We start from the raw sequence: 22,568 nt of genomic DNA, 5'->3' as shown, positions 1-22,568 counted from the left end.
TGAGAAATCTGGAATTAGCTGCAACCATCGTAGCATCATAGCGAAGGTCTGTTTCTCTGCCAGTGCTAATGGTGCATTGCATGAATTCTTTAACTTTCCATCAAATTGACAGCGAGGCAGTTAAAACTAAGGACACTGTTGGAACAGGACAGTATTCCCAAACACATCAAAACTGTTTTGGAACTAATTAAGCATTCTAACACTAAGCTTCTGGATTGGGCCTGACATTCAGGCATATTAAAAATGTGTGCCAGGAAATCAGCCAACTTAAACGAACTCTATTAATTTGATAACTGGTCAAACGTACATCTAGAATGAGGGGCAGGACCTTGCTTATAGCTGGAGAAAGTGTATGGTTTCTTTAGATCTTGCTTGGAAACATTAATCAAATGCCTCCGTTGGACGATGAGACCCTGTGTGGGTAATGAGAGAAAAATCCAATATAGATTCAAACTTCCTTTTTGAAAAGAAACCTTTAAATTTTATCAGTTGACTGCTTTTCAGAGTTACTCATGTTACCTTTGTCTGACATTGAAATTTCATAGATGATCCGAAACATTTAACCACAACAAAATCGTAAAACTAGAAGAAATGTGATATTTAGTTGTCCAGACATTATCAATGAAGAAAATATCTCCCACGACTTCCTTATTTTCTATATTTGATACAGCTCTCTTTCAATTATGAATCGTTCTTCTACGTTTTTTTTCTGTCTGTTTAGTTTGATAATTTGTATTGTGTCTGTCTCTAGAGGTTTTATGTCTGTCCATCTGTAGCAAACTGAAGTTATTATCTTTGGACCATAAATAGGAACAATCTGGAGTCAGCGTGCAACTTCAGTTATTACAAGCAGAAACTAGCGATTAGGTCTGAAATCTGGGAATAGTGATGGACTCAGACCTGAACCTTCAACAACACATAAAGATAATTACAAAGTCATTCTTCTATCACCGTAAGGCCATTTCTAGGAAAAAAGGACTAATTTTGCAGCCAGATCTAGAAACACAATGACTTTAGGACCAAAAACACATTAGAGATTTAAATCAACCTTTCAGACAACTTGGATCTTCTGGTTGAAGTTTACTTTGCCTCCCCAGAATCAAAAACAAAAATGGAGAAGCAGTGTTCAGTTTTATCTGGAACAAACTTCAAGAAAATTGCAAAACTGCCAAAACACAGAGTCCCTTTAAATCAAGGTAAAAAACCCAAAAAATACACCAGTTTAGAGCTGCTTTTCATTAATAATAACTGGAAGATTGATTAATCGTAGTCTGTATTGCAACTTTTTATTACTTCTCTTTATTTTGCCTGAAACATAATGCTCTTTTTGTTTGTTTGTTCACTGCGTTTATGTTTTAATCGTGTGAATCTCTTTGTTACTGAATTGTGCAGCACAAAAAACTTTTCTCGATTAGCTTCTTATCATCAAGTTAGTCCTTTTCCAGTCAGACTCCAATTTGGTGTAGAATATTAGACAATAAGTTGTGAAAATTGTGAATTTCAGGTAGCAGGTCATCGCCACTTGCCAGAAATACGAGAAGATCTGAATAAATCTGTGAAGCCTGCTGTTTGGGTTGCAGGGTTTTATCTGAGAGTTTTGCTCCCAGTGGAAGAGAAAGGCTAATCAGTTAAATATTATTACAGATTAGTGGGATGTTTGGGGTTGGAGCGGGGTCAGACAGAACGCATCATTGCTGTGCTCCAAATACTCGCTGGTGTCTGCCGAACATTGCATCCATTGCTCGGAGGCCACAATCGTCCATATGACGTATTTGTTCAGCGGCGTTGCGACTCACCTTTATGTTCCCAGCTGTTTACTTCTGTTCCCAGCTACACTTAATATGTGCTGTGCATTTATAAACAAAAACACAGTCCATTTTAAAGCGACACTTTAATGATAGATTTATTATTCCCTTGGAGACCCACAGTTTCCTTCCTTTTTATCGGAGACCCTTTTGTTCTGTGGTGAAGTGAAATAGACAAGTTATGTAAGCAGTTTTTGTTCTTCTCTTAGAAGAACTGACAAAATAAATGTCAAAGTAGGGCAAAAACCGCCAAACAGTTCTATAAAGTGAATCAGATGTAAGGAAACAGGGTTGGGATAAAGATAAGAGCTTATATAACTGGCCCAGTTGCCTCCAAATTCTCTTTTATTTAGAAAAAAAGAGACTTGAATCAAAGCTGTTTACCAAATTTTTAATTCATTAATCTTCGTGCACGTAAACATCCCTTTCTGTTCATCTCAAGTTGTCTTGCTCTCTTCGTTTCCATCTGCTCGTCATTTTGCTCTACTTTTCATGTTTGAAGATTTCTTTTATTGCTTTGTCTTTTTTACTGCGTCTTCTACTCTTTGCTTTGCTTCCTCATTTAGCCACTCCTAACCCTTCCCATGGTAATCTATCCACAACATGGCATTAGCTCCTCGTTCCTCCCTAGTGATAGCCCACATGTGATTTGACAGCAGTTTAGCTAATATTAGAATTTAGCTAATTTTAGCTTTAACATGTTTTTTTCCATAGTGAATGGAGTATGTTACTATAGGTCAACATGCTAGTTATACCATGTATGCTAACTGTAGCAATTTAGAAAATAAGAGCATGTTAGCTAATTTTGATATTAGCTAACATTAGGCAGGTCTCTTCACTGTCTATTTGTAAAACTTTATCACTTGTCAAAAGACTTTTTGCTAGAATTTAGATCTATAACCCCAGTCGGCTTAAAATTATTTGCCTGATGGTGGCTTGGGCTTCTGTGGCCCGTTTAATAAGCCAACAATGCATACACAGAGAAAGCCAAAAGAGAATGTGCGATCCAGTTGTGTTAATCTACCTGTTATAGTCTAAACAGAGAAGTAGAGCGCTCACCTTGTAGATGAAGGAAAGAAATGACAGTGCAAATGTCCATGAGACTAACAAGTGCTGCGTGCTCCTTCGCTCCACTCCAATTAATCACACATCTCAGATGATGAAATCTAAAAGCAATTAAATGTCATCATTTTAAAAATTTGATGGATAAAATTAGATAATGACAGGATTATGTTTTGACACCGTTAGTCAAAATAAATCAGACAAATAAGTCTAGCGCAACGTCTAAATTTTCTCCACTTACCACCATGTAGCTTCTCCGTTCTTTATCTTTTTTTTTTTATTGAGGATCAACAAATAGCTTATCGGTGTATTCCCACCATCACCTGGCATGGAGTGTGGTTTACTTTCAGAGTTGCACCTCATTGCAGCCCAGGAGGAATGTCCAGCAGAACAGTGGTATCGGTTTGGGGTATCGGCTTGCTTTTCTGAGTCTGAGCACTTGACTCTGGTATCGGCATTGGGAAACCACTAGTTTGCTTGTTTTATGTTGGTTTTTAAACAAGGCGTCTGTTCAGCACTTTTGCTCTTTTGAAAAGTTCTTAAAAATAAAGTTGCGTCAGATTGGCTCTTACTCTAATAAAATTGTCTATTTGTTTGCCACATGTACGCCCCTGACTTTCTTTCTTGCTGTGGTAAATTTCGCAGACCCTGTGGTCCTGGGCGAGCGTTATGGCTCAGACGCTGCAGATGGCGATCCCCAACTTTGGCAACAACGTCCTGGAGTGTCTGAATGAACAGCGGCTGCAGGGCCTCTATTGTGACGTCTCCGTGGTCGTCAAGGGGCATGCTTTTAAGGTCAGATTGTGTGAAATATTTTATTCGCCAGTATACTAACAGTATTTCTCCATAATTAAGACTTCAAATAGTTGTTTTATCTAATTACTTTCTGTAAAGTTTTGTTGAATTCAATGTCTTTTTGTTTTGAAATATGGAGATTATGAAGTAGTTTATATTTTAATTGAATAATTGATTAATTTTCAGCTTTCTTTAATGTGGATTTACATACAAAAACACTTGAATTTCTCCATATTTTAGTCACATTACAACCTCAAACTTGCATGTATATTCAAATGGGTTAAGATTCAAAATCCAAATTTAAACAGAAAGTTAATAGTCTTTCATCAGATGATGGGCACATAACAACCTTCCTTCTTTTTAGCAGAACGAACCAAAATAATTGTGATAGGGAAAAAAAGCAATTTATCATTTATCATTTTTAGAGATAAGAATTATAGAGTAAATAATTACCCATAAAATAAGTAAAATATCCAGTGAGCATTTGTCTTAAGCCACTCCCAAAACATCCATCATGTGGTGCAAAAAGTGTGTATGCACTATATGCGATGTATGGGGTGCTGAGCTAGAGTGGGCGCCAAAAGGATGGTGGAAATAGAATAAAATATATTGAAATGTGTGGTTATTACATGACAAAATATCAAACAGTTCTGTGTGTTTTAAAACCATGCCTCCTAAACATGAAATTTGACCACCTTAATTGTTTGGCAGGCATTTTGGCAGATGACATATTCGCCATTAGTGGTGTAATGAATGTGTCATAATCAAATGCATCCAGCATGGTTTCCATCAGTCTGTTTATACATTCAGCCTGAAACACCGTGTGGTTTGAACCTTGACGAGCCCCCCACTTCCCCCACACTGTTTACCCCTCAGGCTCATCGTGCAGTTCTGGCAGCCAGCAGCTCCTACTTCCGGGATCTGTTCAATGCCGGCGGGAAGAGCTCTGTGGTGGAGCTGCCGCCGGCTGTGCAGCCACAGAGTTTCCAGCAGATTCTGGCCTTCTGCTACACGGGGCGCCTCAGCATGAACATCGGAGACCAGTTTCTGCTGATGTACACCGCCGGCTTCCTCCAGATCCAACAGATAATGGAGAAAGGCACAGAGTTTTTCCTCAAGGTGACTTCAGAGTGAATGAATGAGCTACGTATGTGGCAGTTGTGTGTACATTTCGAGCATGCTCACAGAAAACTATGTTAGTTACCGTAAAATAATTGCAATCCTGATACATGATGCTGTTGTGACTCAGAAATATCTGAATGATGACAGTGACAGTGCAGGTAGCAGTGGTGATCCGATCGGGTTTGCAGTACCTCACTGCATAGATCTGTATATTGATTAGAACCTTTTCTCGCCAGCTTGTCATTTAACTTTTAACTGGAACAAACATTACGTTGTGCTTAAAGTGATGTTTGCAAAAGTATGTCTAGAAAAGTAAAAATATGCCTGAGGTCTGGGTAAGTGTGGAAAGAATTCCTGGTCCCATTGTCTAAAAGTTTCATCCATCCGTCTAACTGTCCCCAAAAGTTATCCATTCAGAAATTATCTATCCATCTGTCCGTCCATCCAAAACTTATATACGTCCATCATCCATCATCCAAAAATTACCAACCCATGTATCCATCCATTCAATTTTCTTCATTTATCTGTGACTCATAACAGTATTCAGCCAACTGTTCATCTTTTTCTCCTCCATCCCTCCATCATCATTCACAAAAATTATTGTGAAAGTTCTACGAAGGACAAAACTCCTAAAAATGTTGAACTGTTAAATCATAAAGCATAAAATCAACATACTGTGCATGGATCAAACTTTCATTTTCCCAATCCTCTCAGGTCTCTTCCCCAAGCTGTGACTCCCAGGGTCTCCATGCCGAGGAGACTCCGTCTTCCGAGCCCCAGAGTCCAGTCACCCAGACAGCCGGAGGGGTGGGTGTGGGTGTGGCTGCAGCGCCTGTAGGAAGGCCTGCTTCCTGTCTGACGCCTCTTCCCCTGGTATCCAAGGTGAAGTCAGAACAAATGGCCACAACGCCTCAGCAAGTCCCTCAGCAGCAGCAGGTACACTCTGACCAAAGACCTTAAAACTCGCTACATTCTCTTATATTCTGCAGAAAATTATATAAAGGGAAAATGATTGAAGAACCTCAACACTATGCGGGTTACAAAGCATTTTTTCAGTATCCATGGACGACTTGTGTTGCAATCGTCTTAGTAATTAAATGATTTCTGACACTTAGCGTTAGGTTTTGTGTATTGAAAAGTTGAAACAGTGCCGTTAGAACTTTAAAGTGCTTTTTCTCAAAGGATCCTACAACAAACCTTCATAACATCAACTGTTAATCTCTTTTATTCACTGCTCGCCACCCCACACAACAGACTTTGACATGTTGTTGCTGTTTGTTCCGTTTCCTTGGTAGTCGTGAGCATTTGATGAGCTGCTAAAGCGTCTGGGTGTGATGACAATTAACAGGCTGTACCTCCTTCCTCCCCGGCAGGAGGGCTCACCCTACTCTGTGGTCTGCACCCCCGTGGCCAAGCGGCTGTGGGAGGGGGCCAACCGGGACGGGGGCGGGGGGTCCGGAGGAGGCGGGGGAGGTGGAATGAGGAAGGCTGCACGCTACTCGTCCTCCTCCTCTTCTTCCTCGTCTTGTAACGCAGCGACGCAGGATATGTCTGGGCGAGGCCTGGCAACCGCTGTTGCGATGGGAGCCGGCGGTGGCGGTGCCGCTTTAGTGGGAGGAGCTGGACTCAACACTAACCACAACAGTAACAACAACAACGTCGGCACCCCCGAAGGCACCAGCCCGGGCACGCTCAGCATGTACACCAGTGACTCGCCAATCAGCTACCACGACGATGAGGAGGAGGACGAGATTGCGGACGAGAGCGCCGAAGAGCAGTACAGACAAATCTGCAACATGTACACCATGTACAGCATGCTGAACGCCGGAGCGGCAGGTGAGGAAATGAATAGGCCAATGTGTTCGGATCGTTTTAAGCTAGCAAGCGTAGCATCAACACTCTTCTGTAACGAACTTGTTGCAGAGTGAAGAAGCAGCCAAGTTAGCTATCTTTGGGTGCATTCACACCTCTTAGAGCTCTGGTTTGCTTGCCTGGAAAGTCCGGTTCATTTTGAGAGTTTTGATCTGATTTCCATTTGAGCGTTTATTGATTTTATTGTTGTCTTTTTCTTTAGTCCTTTCCATAATTTGAATGTTTGTTGATTTTATCCCTACTGCACTTTGTCACAGCTGTTGTCTTAAAGTGTTTAGTGGAAGCAGTAGTAACTGAGATTTTAATTTAATGGGATGCAAAAATATATTTATTTTTACTATACTAAAGCTGACAAATATTCTATAAAATTTGTTGCATTTTAGACTTTTTTTTGCGCTATTTCTATCCAAAAAATATATTTCTTTAAAACTCTCCTGCAAGTGAGATGGTAGCCAGTTTTTTTTTTTTTTTTACTCTGTGCGTAGTCCGGTGAGGTTGATCCCGCATATGCTTTTACGAGTTTCTTTTTTCTTCGTGGTTTCGGAAACTGGCGGTCTCCTGCTGTCCGACCGTGACATTTGCCGCACTCCTCCTGAGCTGTTGCATTAAGACCGTGGGAGGATTCTGAAAAACATTTGGGAGAACTGAAATATTTGCCATGTTTTTCAGATCTAGGTCGGAAGAAATATTTTCACAGTAACAATAAATCTCCCTCCATCTTCAGTGGTCGGAGAAAGGGTGGAGGCTTTGCCAGACTTGGCCCCCGATTCGGGAGGCGGGCGTGGAGGCAAAGGGGGGCGGTCCCGGCAGGACCTGGCGTCGCTGCCCGCCGAGCTCATCAGCCAGATCGGCAACCGCTGCCACCCGAAGCTCTACGAGGAAGGCGACCCGGCGGAGAAGCTGGAGCTGGTCAGCGGCACCTCCGTCTTCATCTCGCGCGCCCAGCTCATGAACTGTCACGTCAGCGCCGGCACCCGCCACAAAGTGCTACTCAGGCGGCTGCTGGCGGCGTTCTTTGACAGGTCAGTGGCTGAAATCCTTCCTGTTTGCTGCGATGCCGAGGCCTTTTATTGCTGTCAACTTTCTTAGCAGGTGGGGGGAGGGAAAGTGAAGCAGGCGAAGACGGATCAAGTGAAGAAAAGCTGTTATCAAAGTACCTTCTAGAAGGCTTTAAAGATTAAACGTTTTGATGACTGATTTGAAAGATGCTGTTTCTTTCAATTTTTTTTTCTGATGAAAGGTGAATTTATTTTGAGGTCAACGTAGTTGGTAATCATCTCATGTCATATCACCAATTTTTGTTTTATTTTTCTTGAAAGCTTTGCTTTCACTGGAATGAGCTTTGAGAATGTTTCTGTAACACCAGCATGTTAGAAACACTACAGTGCCTTGCAAAAGTGTTCAGTTGAAACATGATAAGATTGTCATGTAGGTGACAAAATCTGAAGATTTTTGTCTACATGAAAAGTGCCGTGTGGAAGAAAACAGTGGTCATGCAATCCCCCGAGGTGAAACACGCATTATATACTGTGGGGATGATTTTTATCAGTGTGGTTAGAAAGATTGATGGAGTTAGAAGAAAACATGATAGAAGCTGCAAAGGACATGAGAAAGAAATAGAACGAAATAAGAAAGAGGAAAGAAAAAGAGAAAGAAAATAGTTTGGAAAATTTAGATTGATCATAAGCAATACAGTTAAGATTTTACCTACATAATTCCAAATGCACACCAAAATTTTTATAGGATAGCAACTAACTATCACTTTATTATTCTATTGATTTTTCTTACGATTTATTGGATTAAAAAAAGGAGAGAAAAAATGAAGAGAGTTTGGAAAATGTAGATTGGTCTTAATCAATACTGTTTAAATTTTTGAATTCCAGATGCACACCCAAATTTTCATAAGACTGTAACCAGCAATTATTTTAGTTATCGATTAGTCAATCAATTTATCAATAAAAAAGTGCCATATTCTGCTAGTTTTTCATTTAACAATATGCATTTTAAAAAATATATATATTAGAAATACATCATGAGATTCAAACACACATATAGTTGAATTTCTATTTTAAACATGAGAAAAAACCTGTTCATTGCATAAATTTCATCCTTTGGTTGGACGCTTTATCATTTGCAGAAATGGATCCATTTGCACCTAGAAAAATACTCTTAGCATCATCACGTGAAAAGCTCACCTCGATTACCTTGACATACAGCACAGTGTAGGGCTGGTCTGTTAATTATTTTGTGGATTAACAGATTAATAACTGGATGTCAAAAGCTGCTTAATAGGAGATAGTTTTTTATTACAGAATTGGAACTTGGTGAAGCTCAAATTAGGTCACTTAAGCATTTAAGCTATTTACAAAGGGCTTTTTTCATCTTAAATGCAAAATGTATTATTTTTTGTACAGTTTTGGCTTAATTACTGCTGTGAATATGGCAAATGACCATTTTTCAGTCTGTATGTTAGAGTTAACAATGTATGTATTACTAAATTACTTGACAAATACTCCAGTGGTCGATTCATCCTGATTAATCTGATTAATTGTTTCAGCCCTAAATTTTTATTTGTTTTGAAAACAATTTTTGGGATGTACCAATCAATCGGTTGACCAATAAATGAGCCGATACTTAAATGTGAAACCGATCTCACCTACTTCTGCATAGGACAGAAAATGAGCTAAGAGAGGGCTGACTGACAGCTGTTTTCACATGTGCTGTTAACAACAGTCACACCACTGTTGCTAACTTAGTGACTTTTTTGCTATCTTTAGCAGGTTTTTAGCCAAAAAAAAAAAAAAAGTATTGGTACTGGCAGGTCAGGCTTTTTAAAATAAGTGATTGGCCAGAAAATTGCAGTCGGTATACCCCTTGTCCTTTAGCTACCCTGGAGCTTTTTATAACTTTCCAAGCTTTAAAAGTACCATGAAATATAAATTTTCTGCATTGTAACTTAAAATGAACCAAGTTTATGGAATCAAATATGTGAATAAGAGGCTACAGGGATCTTTTGTTTCCTTTTCATCTGGTTAGGAGCACACTAGCTAACAGCTGTGGAACCGGCATCCGCTCATCGACCAATGACCCCAGCCGGAAGCCGTTGGACAACAGAGTGCTGCATGCCGTCAAATGTGAGTCTTTACAGTATCCATCTTTTTTGTGATGTCTTGGCTTTTCTGTCAGACACTCCATTAGCTGTTAAAGTGATAGCCTTCACGATCCTCCACTTTTTTCTTCTTTCATTTCCTCCAGTCTACTGCCAGAACTTTGCACCGAGCTTCAAGGAGAGCGAGATGAACGCCATCGCGGCCGACATGTGCACCAACGCCAGGCGCGTCGTACGGAAGAGCTGGATCCCCAAGCTCAAACTGCTGATGGCCGACAGCGACGCATACTCGGCTTTCCTGGCCGACAGCGTGAAGATGGAGGCCGACGTGCTTGGGGTGGAGCAGGGCTTCGACCCTTCCTCTCTGGAAGCCGTGGGGGCGGCCGGCAATAACAGCGAAGCGTCTAGCGGGACCATGCCGGCTGACGCCATGCCAGGGGCCGGCGGAGACGGCAGCACTTTGTTTTGATTACCTGGAGGCAGATCGGACGGACTCATTCGTCTGCGGTAAAGACTCGAGAACATTGGACCGCCGCGGTCTCCATGACGGTTGTCACACAACAATCCCAGCCCCCTTTCCCAGCTGCCAGGTGGTTGGGAATCTGTTCCTTCTCTCACAAGCTGCGTTTCCAGTGACCATACAATTGCGCAAATTGGAATTACAAAAATAAATTAGCTAAATGGAAACACGCCAATTTTGGAAAAAAACAAAACAAAACACGTTTTTCAATAAAAACATCTTTGTGCTAGGATTAAGTGGTTTTTCAGATTTTTTTTGTTGAAGTTGGCGTATTTCGGAAAACACTTTTTTCACATCACACTGGTCACATGATCAACAATCGGATGTTAATACGGCGGAAAATAGACATAAGAGAAGACAGGAAACGGTAGGTGGATGAAAGCAACACATTTGTTAACAACTTTGTTTTGTTTGTTAACGAATACGCGTGAACAGACGCATTCACATGCAATTTCAATTGCGTTTCTTATTTAATGGGAAACGCTGTCATTGGGAAATTATGCGTTTTTGACTTCAGCGGATTATTAAAAAAGTTTTGCACACATTTGTCCTGGAAACGCAGCTACTGTTTGGTCAGTTTCTTGTACTTTCCTTCCTTTTGCTTGTTTTTGTCTCTCTCTCAGAATGTTCTCGTTCGTCCGACAGAGAGCGACAGAAAGACGTAGAGAAAGGTCGCAGAGTAAAGAACGTGAACTCCCTACCCCCCCAAAACACACTCACCTCTTCATTCCTCTGCAACCTTACTCAACTTTTAGTTTTTCTACATTTTGTTTTTAAAGCTTTTATTGTCACCGAGGCTCTTTCCCTTCACAATCAATCACCGACATTCCCTGGGGAGGGCTGTCAGTGAGGGTAATCCTGTTTGGAGAGAGCGACATTTTCCCTCCCCCTAACTCCGGTAACACTGTTGTTTTGATATTGAATGTATGCGAGGCGAAGCGTCCGAACTACAGCGTTGTAAGGCAGTGACGACTGAAAGATTGTGCTGAGCCCCTTTTTGCTTTGACTGTTTAGTGTTTTGTGGCGTCTACGAGGTCGAGGGTTGTACATTTTGATGTGTATATTGACGGTTTACAATCTCCTGGCCCCGCTGTCTGAAATCCCCAACACCCTGTTACAAAAAACTTTTTGTTTACATTGTTCTTTTTATTATTATTATTATTATTATTATTATTATTATTATTATTATTATTATTATTATTATTATTATTATTCCCAAGGCTCCTGGGGGTGGACAACATTGCTACAGATTGCAGTCAAAGAAATTTGTTGGCTATGAAGACACTGTTATTTTATTTTATGTGGTACAAGTACAATCAGGCTGGGTTTTTGTGCGGATCTGAAGCAGAAGATGCTTTTTATTGTTTTTGGGGTTTTTTTATGTTCAACTCCCCAACCCAACCCCTCAAAAAAAACAACCAAATTTTTTTAGCTAATGTCCAATTTTTTCCAATGTTTACCACCCATTTTTAAAAAACAATATTTAAAGAAAAATTCCAAATTGTAAATACCGCAAGTCTCCACCCTTGAGCTCACTAAGCTATTTTGATGTGCGTGTGATTGCTTTGCTAAGTATTTCTACGCCTTCAACTTTTTCACATTTTAGTGTTAGCAACAGACTTAAACGAAAGGAGAGTGATTATGGAATGAAGAAAGTACATTAATTTCAACATTCAAAATAGTTGGTTTTTTTGGTGCTACTTTAGAAATATTTACAAGGAATTTTGTGATATCTTATCATTAGACCCCTTTCAAAATCTACATACAGAAGAAGAAAAAAAGAACTTAACTAGCTTGATTTATTTTCTTTGGATTTTCGAAAAGGCAAATTTTCCGCAATTGCGAAATTGGAAAAGACTGGAGAACTAAATGACATCTTCAGGCAGTCTGATCCTCTAGCTTTTACTTAAGGACAGTAAGGAAAGGAAAGTAATAGCAGGTAAACACAAAAGCATGCCACACCAACATTAAAATTGTGTTTACTTTTCTTCCACTTCGCAGTTTTGCACCACTTTATGTTGATCTATCACATGAAATCCTGACGGTACACAAAGATGTTTGCATTTGGAATGTGACAGAATGTGAAAAGGTTTAAGGAGTGTGACTACTTTTTGCAAAGCACTGAGTGTGTGAGGTCCTTTTTATCTCGCGTTTGAATTGAAATATTTGCAGCTGCGGCGCTAAGAGCGCAGGTTTTCCCTCAGGCGTTTTCTGGCTGGTTGCGTGGTGGGATTGACAGAAGCGCGAATACTTGGCAGGCAATACAGCTCTGTGTGTGTATGTAGGCTTGAATGTGTGTGTGCTGCTGGGAAGAGAGAGAGAGAGAGAAAGAGTGGGAAGTCAGACGGCACGTTTTCACACACGCTTGGTCGATTCATTCACTGCTCAGATGTGCATGCTAATACACATTGGGGCGCTGCCGGTCCCGTCGGCCACAGCGCACCAGGGAAGCATGGGAGTCCAACGAAACACATCGAAGTGATCAGCTAACGTGGATTTGTTTCCGTGTGCGGAACATGCTGGGAACACTTTGAAAGTTCTTTTGTTAGCATTTTGAAAAGAAAGTTACGGTATTTATTTACTAAAGGTGCAACAAAATAGAAACGGGAGATCAACCAAAAAATACATTGGCATAGAAACAGATGTTTTGGCTGAACATAAGAATTTAAATAAAGGAAGAAAAAGATTTTTTTTCAAAGAAATTAACAAATGACCTTCAGAATTTAAAGCTTGTCTAAATAATTATCAGTTGAACCCTGAAAGGGTTTTTTTTTTCCTTCTTGATTAATTCGCCAAAACCAGTAATAGCTTTTGACTGTGCTAACTATTATTTTGTACGTGAAGGGCATTGTGATGTGTCAAATACACCTCAAGGATCTCTGATCTTTTAGACAGAACACAAAAGCCAGAGCAACGTTGCCAAAATGCGGGATTTCAACGAGGTTTAACCTCAAACCTTCGATGGCCATTTATTACTTAAGAAATAGATATTGCAACAATCAAAACATTTGAAGTTTATGTTCATATCCAACTCAAAATGACCGTTTCTGCTATATTTGATCATATTTTAAGTAGGTTTTTTGTTTTTACATAGACCCAAAACCGGTGAAACCTCTGCTTCATGTGAATGTCTGATGAATTCAACACATGACGTTTTCATACGTGTATTTGCCAGTATTAAATAAAATTTTAAAAATGAGATCTATATAATTAAAATGCAACTCCTAAATACTGAGATTTTAAGCTCACTCATGAAAAATATATTTTAAATATGATGAACTATAAAACTGTTCATTAGAGTTAAGGTACAAGATATTATTCATGAACATGTATGCTGTACTGTTATAATCAAAACGTAACATTATGATGTTATTAATTTTCCACCAACATGTGCTACTGATAACCTTCACAACACGCGTAGATAAATAAGTTCCCCTATTATTACAGCAGCATCACAGAAAGCAAAAGAAAAATCCAGCCTTTAATTGAGGATCATTAATTCAAAGAGCAAAAGAAGGGTCAAGAAATGTTTTCAGCAAACTCAACTTAAAGATAAGAGAACATGGTATTCAATTAGAGCTGATGTGTGACTGTCTCCATAAAACAGGAAATGGGCACAAGAAAAGGAAAACTCGCCAAAGTAAAACTAAACCTTCCTATATCGATGGACAGAGCAACAATAACATTTAAAACAACAGGAACGGTGACAGTCGATAAGAGCCCAAGTTTATCTCGCGCAGTGAGGTTGATGACAGCAGCAGCGCTTTTAACAGGATTTTTAAACATATTTAGCAGTAGTACAGAATTTTAGTGTCACTAATCTTCATCTGTACACTAGACATTGAAGGTGCTAACTGTGGGAAAAGACAAATTGCAGCATAGTGACCTCATGCGTATCTAACATATCCGCCATGTTTGTTTATCCAAGCTACTAGGCTAGATTGCTGTGACCAAGAACAATGAGCTAGCAAGGTCCATTCCTTTTTCTTATGATTGTTTCTGTTCAATCCTTTCTTTTAGTTGTTTTAATGGAGCAAATCCTAAGCACCTTATTGCCTGTGTGGCAAAACAAAAAACAACAAGTAAACTGCCTGAAAGTTGGCTAAGTGGCTTGTGACCGTCAACAAATCTTTGGCTCTTCCCCACACTTGACAAGAAAGAGATAAGCGAGAAGAAGAATCATCTTGACTCTCCTTGTCAGACTGAATCAGGGTTGTACAAACACAACCCAGAGGTTTTCCTCAGACCAGAACTGACAGCGTCCAGATCAGTGTTAAGAAATAACAATATCTTGAACCCCGTGGTTAGAAAATACGTTTTGGGAAAATTATGGGAAAATTTTTCAGACTTCCCATGTACATCACCGGGAGTATATGGGAACAAACCTGGAATTTGAGGGCACATTCACACCAGCCCTGTTTAATCCGCTTCAATCAACTATGTAGTTCATTTGCCTGGAAAAAAACAAAACAAAACAAAAAAAGCGGGTTCATTTGGGGGGATGTGAATGCGTAATCAAACTTTGATGTTGAGCAAAAAAAGCAAACTCTGGTCCGGCCAAAACCCAGGTCTTGGTTCAGTTGAAGTGAAGTCTGGTGCGGTTTGACTGCATATGGGAATGCCAAGCGAACCAAAGAACGCCTCAAAAGCAGGAAGCGCACTATAGCACAGGGCATTCTGGGTAAATATAACCAAAAGAAACGTGCTCGCTGGAAAAAAACATATTTGATATACAATAATGATTACCTCAACATATTAAACGGATCTCCTATTACAACACAAAAGTGATATTTGATATTTTCTCCCAATTGGCCAGTTAATTTCCATGAATTTGATGTAAAGTTTCAGGGAATTTACCAGAAATTTTCTGCCACTTTCCACCATTTCATTTGTTTTCATATATATATATTTATGTATTTATATAATGTAATCTTTTTTTATTAATATTTCTCTATGAATAGACCGAGAAGCACAAAACGCACGTGGTACAAGCTAAGCCTGGGGGATAAACCAAAAATCAACCGAGACTGAAATTTATGACAATGGCCGACGTCATTTTGCCCATATTGGTATATTCAGTATTTAAAGGAAATGTAAATGGTTTATGTCTTTTTTGTTTGTGTATTTGGGTACGGTATGCTCATGTCCCTTTAAGACGCTGCGCTACCTGTACAGTCTGTAGTCACGTGACTCCACCCCATCTAATCGTCAAAAAGGTGTGAAAGAGACGGTGAGGTTGAGGAAACGGTTGAAGGTGGAGCTGGTTGAGGAGGAGCAGGAGCAGCTCATTCCCCCCACAAAAAAGCATCAACCATTAGGCAACATTTTGGGTTCAGCAAGGACATTAGAAGTTAAGTTATTTCATACTTACAAACTTGTTCAGTTTGTTTATTTGTTCAATAACAACTAAAAGTACAAATCTTAATTTATTTAGCTGTAGCTTTAACGTTCATTAAAGAGGCAATAAAAGTGACTGCGAAAAAACTGGTCCAGAGGAATTATACCATCGATATAACTGACTGCGAAGTATTTATCACATTCTTTAATTTCAGTATGGGAGGTGTAGTGTTATTGTCCATTTATGGTTGTTGAGATGAACTCTTCAGTAAATCACGATATTGATTTTAGGCCACATTGCTCAGTCATAGCACAATTTACGGCAACCCAGCCGAGTTCGGTACCTGAAGGACGGTACAGATTTGATGCAACATTGCAAAGTAGGACAAAATTAATCAGGAGAAGACTTAGGGGACAAGGAGAGCACAATTTATTATTTGCCATTTCTAAATCAGCTGTTTAAATTAAATCCAGCACTGTGTGTAGAAGCTCCTCAAACGGGGAACCAAATATATGAGAGAGATGGCGACGGAGGAAGAGGAAAGGGCGAGTCTCCCTAGAGAGGAGGGACGAACGAATAGACAGGGAGGAGGTGGAGGTGGCGGGAGCAGGCACGCTTGGATGATTTTGGTATGAATGCATGCATGCATACTGCCTTGTGTGTACAGCCTGTAAGTGTGTGTGTGTGTGCGGTGCGCGTGAGAGAGGAGGAACAACGTGTGGGTGTGTTTTTAGCGTGCGTTCGCATATTAATGTATGGATGCGCTCCTCTCGCTTCCTTCCATCTCCATTTATGGCACGTTAACGCCTGCCTCCTCACGAGGGAGACCACGCGCAGGCGTGTGTGTGGGTGTGTGTGTGTGTACGTGCCCGTGCAATCATACGTCCGTGCTCTGCGTGCGTCTCGGATCTGTGTGCTGCATACGTGTGTCTGGCTTCGCGTTGCGACTGCGCTTGTCTGCCGCTGTGTGTGGGTGGTTTGGGTGCTTAGCTCTACAAGGTCTGTGTATATATCGGTGTGTGTGTGTGTGTGTGTGAGAGAGAGAGAAAGTGGGTGGTATATGCACAGAGGATGAGATGAGTGGCTGTTTTTTTTTCCTCGAACAGAGTAGCGTACCTTTCTTTTTACCCACATCTGCAGTATGCGTGTACTATACCCAGCGAAAAAATGTAAAGTAAATTCAAAGTAAAAAAGCTGAGCAAAATCATTAATTTTTTACATTTTAAGCTCCTTGCTAAAACAAGAAGCTTGTCCAGGCCCTGGTCAGGCGTCCTGAACAACCTACAGCCGCAACTTCCTGACAACTCCCTCCCTCTCTCTCCTCTTTGTTTACGTCTCTTTCTTTCTCCATACGTACAATTCTCTCTCTCTCTCTCTCTCTCGCCCTTTGTCTGTTCAGCAAACACACACACACACACGCAAAGGAAGGGAGCTGAACGACGTTGGTCCCTTGTTGCTTCATTACGCGCGCCATCGTTTTCGTCTCGACTCCATTTTCTTTACAGAATGCAAATCCCTGCCAATATATGTGCATCCTCGTGTGTGCGTGTGTGTGTGTGTGTGTGTGTGGGCGGTCTGTCTACAACAACAGATGGAGCTGCCAAATAGGTTGCTGTCTGTGTGGGAATATGTGTGTGTTTCTGTGAGCTATCTGAATGCAAATCTGAAAAGTCACCAGGCGTAGGTACGTAGGTATGATCAGATGAATCAGAGATGATTTTTTTTTTTATGCTTATTGCACCTCCTAATAATCAGAGTATTGACGAAGGAAGGCACCGAGTGTCCCACGGCGGCCGTGTGCTGACCAATCCCAGGAACGTACGGGGAAGAGACGCAGCCTATCATGAGGTGAATACCAACCAGACTGTTAAAGCAAGTGACCGAGTGGGTTCAGACAATTATTCTAATTATCCTGGATTTGAGCAGAACGACGAGGAGAAGGTGGCGCCACGCCGCGCCTCCTCCTTAGGAGGAGATGTTTGTTAGGAATCTCACAGGACAGATGAGGCATTGCGGCACTCTGCCGTCACATGAGCCAAGCTTCAAACCAGACAAAGACACAAGAGTGAAAGGAGAGAGAAGAGGCTAATGATTCTTTTTTTTCCCTTTCTCTCCCTCTCTCTTTCTCTCTCTCTCTTGGTCTGGTATAGGAAGATAAACACCTCAGTGCTCTTTTGTTAATGCTGCAGGATTTAGTGTGGGGGGAGTAGAAATAATAAAAACCCAGGGATGCACCGATCAATCCGCCAGAGATCGAAATCGTCCCAACTTTCCCTCAATCGGCAAGTCGGATCTTGAAAAATCGGAATCTACTTCCTATTCGTTAAATGCATCCAAACTGAGAAGGTCGTCCATTTTCAGTCCATAAATGCATCAATCCTACAGGGTGTACTAAAATCATCAGATCAAGGTTTGGGGTGCATTGGGTATAAATAGGGACAATCTTAATTCTTTAATCTATTGTTTGATTCAAAAACAACTACCTCTGTCTGTGAACCCTCAGCACATTCTTGTGTTTTACGTTCATTTTGTGGAAAGACAAAAAAGACAGAAACTTTCAAAACTGGAATCGACAACTCAGGCCAACTCAGCAAAAAAAAAAAAAAAAAAATCTGTGCAGGAAAAACCCAGTTGGTGCATCTGCACAAAAAATTTAAAGCGACTCCAAACGGTAAACAGAGCTTGCAGAAACGAAACTGGTCAATTTTTTTTATGTGGCACATTTCAATGACAGGCCAGTTCAAAGTGCTTTACACCATAAAAATAAAATACAGTAACCAATTATGAAACAAGCAATAACCACTACATTTAGTCAAATGCCGTCATCAAGCAAAAATACATCAAATATGTTGATCAGTGTTCCAGACAACTCTTAACATAAGTGGCTTTAGCTTTGATTTAAAGGAACTTCGTGTTTCAACATTTTTGCAGTTTTCTGGAAGTTCCTTCCAGATTTGTGGTGCATAGAAACCAAAAGCTGCTTCTCCACAGAGGACTACAGATCCATCCATCCAGCAGTTAATTTCCTTTAACTTGTTTGTTTGAATTCTTCTCCCCTCTGTCCTGGAAAGTTCTGCTGTAAAGATATTTTTTTCCACAGCTGGAAAGACCGTTCAGCCATGTTGGCAGTCACACCTCCCAACCTGGTCTTTAAATTAAACACCGTGTGTGTTCTTCGTCTGTCGTCGTACTTTAGAAAATGGGAAAAATAATGAATACATGATGGAGCTGCAGGGTAGGGAATTATTGCTTTTTTAAAAGAAAAAAAAACTCTAGACTTGTTTTAAAAAATGCATTAGAAGACAATTTTAAAAAATGTCCTTGTTCTTATTACTGTGGGACACTTCCTGGAATGTCCAGTAAACCAGTATCAGTCTACTTTGGCTCATATTAAAAAGTAGTAATCATGTACACAATTCTTGAGAGAGGTGCATTGTTCACCATACTACAGGTGAAAAGAAAGTACACCTCTTTTCACTCCTAACTCCTAGGATTTTATGTATCAGGATCTGATCTCAACCAGGATCCTCAAATGTGCAAAAAGAAAACACACACACACACACACACACACACACACACATTGGACTGTTGAATAAAATAAGCCAAAATGATCTGGTTTCAAAAGGTTTCAGTCTTTCGAGCTCTACAGAAATCCAGATCCAAACAGCCCTCCTAAGGACCTGCAACAACATTTCAGTCAATTTGAGGTTTTACCTGGGTGACTTCAACATTCTTCTATTTTTTTACATGTGCTATGTTTGGCATTGGCGGACTGACCCACTTTGGGCCAAGTTTTGGCTGCTAGACGGCCTCCATTTGACTCAAGAGTTTTATGATGGACTTGAAGCCCAGGTCTTGTAGCCACAAAGCCAGAAGGAACGATCTGCCACCCTGCATGACACACTGTGAGCTCTTTGTGCTGGTAGCTCTTCTAGGATCTATTCTATAGATAGAGGGGAGAAGATTTTCACTTGGTAAGAATTTTTTTTTTAACTATTTGGACTAGGGGCATGGGGAAAATCAACCTTGATTTTCTTAATTTTGTGAGATTGGTGATTGGCTGGTACATGGAAAAAATGAAACTTTCCACTGACCTTATCTACTTGTGTTAGCCAAAATTGGAATTGGCAGGGCAGATTTTTTTAAAGATCGGTGATGGTCAGAAATTGGTGCACCCCTAGTTTGGACAGTTTGGATTTTTAACACATTTTACATAGTTATAAGAATAACCACAATCCTAATTCATCACCAGAGCCTAACAATACATCAGTAAAGGTTGAGTGATTTTAAGGGCTTCAAAAATTGGTGGACCTTTTTTTCATGACGTAAAGTGATTGAAGCATTGATTAAACCATTTAAAAGTTTTATTTGGAAAGAAGCAATAATAAGTCTTAGTTTATGTAGCTATGAATAGATGGGAACTACTGTGAGACAAATTGACCTTAGTGCTGTTTTACTGTCTGTTCATTGGATTAACATCACCTAGATGCAGGCAAGAGAACAAAATAAAAGTAAAAAATGTTACATTTTAAAACGGCATTTTAACAAAGAAATATTTCCAAAACATAAGATAAGTCATGCATTTGTGTTTTATTAGAACAAAAGTTAATAGGAGATTGTTATAACAAGCATTTACACAGTTTTTGTCTGAACTACAAAATGCGTAATTAGAGATGCACTGGTCAGTTTTCGACTAGCCAACACCAGTTAACGTAAATTAAATTATAATCACAGAATTCAAAATATTGTCTCGCCTTCCTGCCATAATCGGTCATTAATTACGCATAGTAGAACAAAATGTGACATCACAATTTTTGTTAAACAGGATGTTCCAATTAATTTTAAACCAACAGAAAATAAATATAGAGTTAACATTTCAAACTGTCTTTACATTTCATTTTAGCAATAAGCTTGGTTAGTGCGGTTTGCATTACTAAAACGTCTGTGAGTGTTAGAGAATTTCCAAAAGGCTGCCAGCATTTCCAAACCCAACATGTTTCTCAACAGAAGAGTTCAGACAGAGCTGTTTTGCTGCTGGTTTAAGTTTTCTCCTGAAAGTCTTGCTCTCTCTTAATTTCCTGCGGCCTGTAGCCAGGCTCTACATATCGTAGAACAGTTTCCTACATCTGTGCTTCCTCTAAAACGTTTTTTTGTTTTTTTTTAAAGAAAACACTTCACTGATGCAAAAAAAATTGTCTTCACTCAGCAGCAGCGGTACCACTGAAAATTGTTGTAATCACGTCCTTGCAACTCTGTGATTTGTGCTCGCTGAGCAAATCCTTATTTTTCTTCTTGTTTCCAATGGTCAGGGTGGCTCAAACTGAAAACTGTATCTCTAATAGGAATTTAGGAATTGGATCTCCTAGTGCCATAAGCTGTTAATTGTGTTGTTTGCCCTTTTGTAGGGCAGCTATTTAAAGGCAAAGTTCTGTCTCACGTTTGGGTGGGCCAGAGGGTGTCTTGTGTGTGTGTGTGTGTGTTAATGTTAAATTTCATTTTGCTTTTTTTGTTTCACATTTGAGTCTTTAGTTATCAAGCTATTTTTAAAAGAGATGCTACTAATATTTCATCTTTTAACGCCTGTATGTAGAGTTGCGTAAACGGTTGATACACGGTTAGGTGTAAAATAGTTTAGAAAAAGAGAACCACATATTTTTACATTGAAATTGTATGACTGAGGTGCTGTGGGCATTGTGAGGGGGATATGGGTGTTGCTGGACCAGATGTTTAGTTTTTACTGTACTGAGGATTTTGTCGGGCAGGGTCAGGGGATGCGCCAACTGAGGAATGGATGGATGTAGCAAGACAAAAAGCTGTGAGGCTCACTTCAAGTAAATTCTGCAAGTCTAAATGACTGCTTTAAACCAAATTATGTCATGAATAAAAATGTACTCGCTCTTAAACGTATCAACTAAACCCAATCAAGTTTACAACAACTGGTTCTTGAACCAGCCTCTTCTCAAAGCATAAGCTACCACTACATGAATGTTTAAAATCCTTCTTTAAACGCCACCTAATATCAATTGACCCATGGTCCAGTATCAAGGTCCAGGTGCTGCGGCTTGGAGGAATGAGGGGGGGCGGGCCTCAACCACTGCAGCAACTTCCAAAGCCCACCAGGTGGCGGGAAGGAAGGGATCCCAAAAAGCGGTGAACTATGATTGTAAAAGAGTCGATCACTGTATTCGTCCGAGCACCTTAATGGCGGATGCCATGGAGCCTCCACCACTATTATCCGACACTACAGGATACCCTCCAAACATATCCGGCAACAACGCCAAATAGATAGAAAAATACTGACATGAATTACAAAAAAATGTTTAAAATAAAAAACAAACAAGAGCACTCCACTTGTTTGTTTGTCCGACGTCTCCATCCGTTCGTCAGTCTGCATCGGTTAACTCCTGATCTCATCCGACCCACAGATAGGGGAAAAAAGTGACTTGCAGAGAGTGGGAGAAAAATAATAAAAAATAAAAGCACCTTCTGGGGAGCGCTCAACTTTCCTGTAGAGCAAAAGCCCTCTGCACCTTTCTGAGCACACTCACTGTTGTCACTTCCTGTCTGTGGTATATGAATGCTGGCATCTGAAGTGGGACTTTTTGATTGGGAAAAGGGTAAAAAAGGGTGTAGATTTAATATGAGGGGTCATTTTCTATGTAAGTTTCTTGTTTTTATCTTTTTTATTTTTATGTACTATTGCTGTTTATTTGATTTCTTTCCCCTTCTCTCTTGTCTGAAAGATGTTTATTGTTGAAATGATGAAGGATGAACAGTTCAAGCTGTCTCCCCCCAGGTGGGGTGAGGATTGGGGTACGGGGAGATCGTCCAGATGGGTGGAGTAAGGCAGGTGAGGATTTGAATAAGGTTCTCACACAGGACTGGAAATCCGCACAACATGAAGAAAGAAAATCCCACCTCCTAATTTCAGCTGACGATTGATTG

The 22,568-nt window shown here is 40.2% G+C and overlaps 2 protein-coding genes across 4 annotated transcripts in view; one reads left to right on the top strand and one right to left on the bottom strand.

Moving 5' to 3' along the window:
* The window catches only part of nacc1b (nucleus accumbens associated 1, BEN and BTB (POZ) domain containing b), a 31,270-nt gene extending 10,499 nt beyond the window's left edge, over positions 1–20,771 (top strand). For all 3 annotated transcript variants that reach the window (XM_044114798.1, XM_044114797.1, XM_044114796.1), the window contains exons 2-8: positions 3,513–3,662; positions 4,539–4,781; positions 5,499–5,720; positions 6,158–6,620; positions 7,381–7,678; positions 9,693–9,790; positions 9,912–20,771. In XM_044114798.1, the coding sequence (XP_043970733.1) occupies positions 3,537–3,662; positions 4,539–4,781; positions 5,499–5,720; positions 6,158–6,620; positions 7,381–7,678; positions 9,693–9,790; positions 9,912–10,234 (1,773 nt within the window). In that variant the 5' untranslated portion in view covers positions 3,513–3,536 and the 3' untranslated portion in view covers positions 10,235–20,771. The remainder of the gene's footprint in view (positions 1–3,512; positions 3,663–4,538; positions 4,782–5,498; positions 5,721–6,157; positions 6,621–7,380; positions 7,679–9,692; positions 9,791–9,911) is intronic.
* Positions 2,943–22,568, bottom strand: part of LOC122829898 (syntaxin-10) — a 39,266-nt gene continuing 19,640 nt past the window's right edge. The window contains exon 9 of the mRNA XM_044114801.1: positions 2,943–2,971. Coding sequence (XP_043970736.1) covers positions 2,958–2,971 — 14 coding nt within the window. The 3' untranslated portion in view covers positions 2,943–2,957. The remainder of the gene's footprint in view (positions 2,972–22,568) is intronic.

This window comes from Gambusia affinis, linkage group LG04 (assembly GCF_019740435.1).
Source record: "Gambusia affinis linkage group LG04, SWU_Gaff_1.0, whole genome shotgun sequence".
In the NCBI taxonomy this organism is placed as follows: domain Eukaryota; kingdom Metazoa; phylum Chordata; class Actinopteri; order Cyprinodontiformes; family Poeciliidae; genus Gambusia; species Gambusia affinis.
The sequence above is the reverse complement of the archived record's forward strand: the minus strand, read 5'-3'. Positions and strand labels throughout refer to the sequence as shown.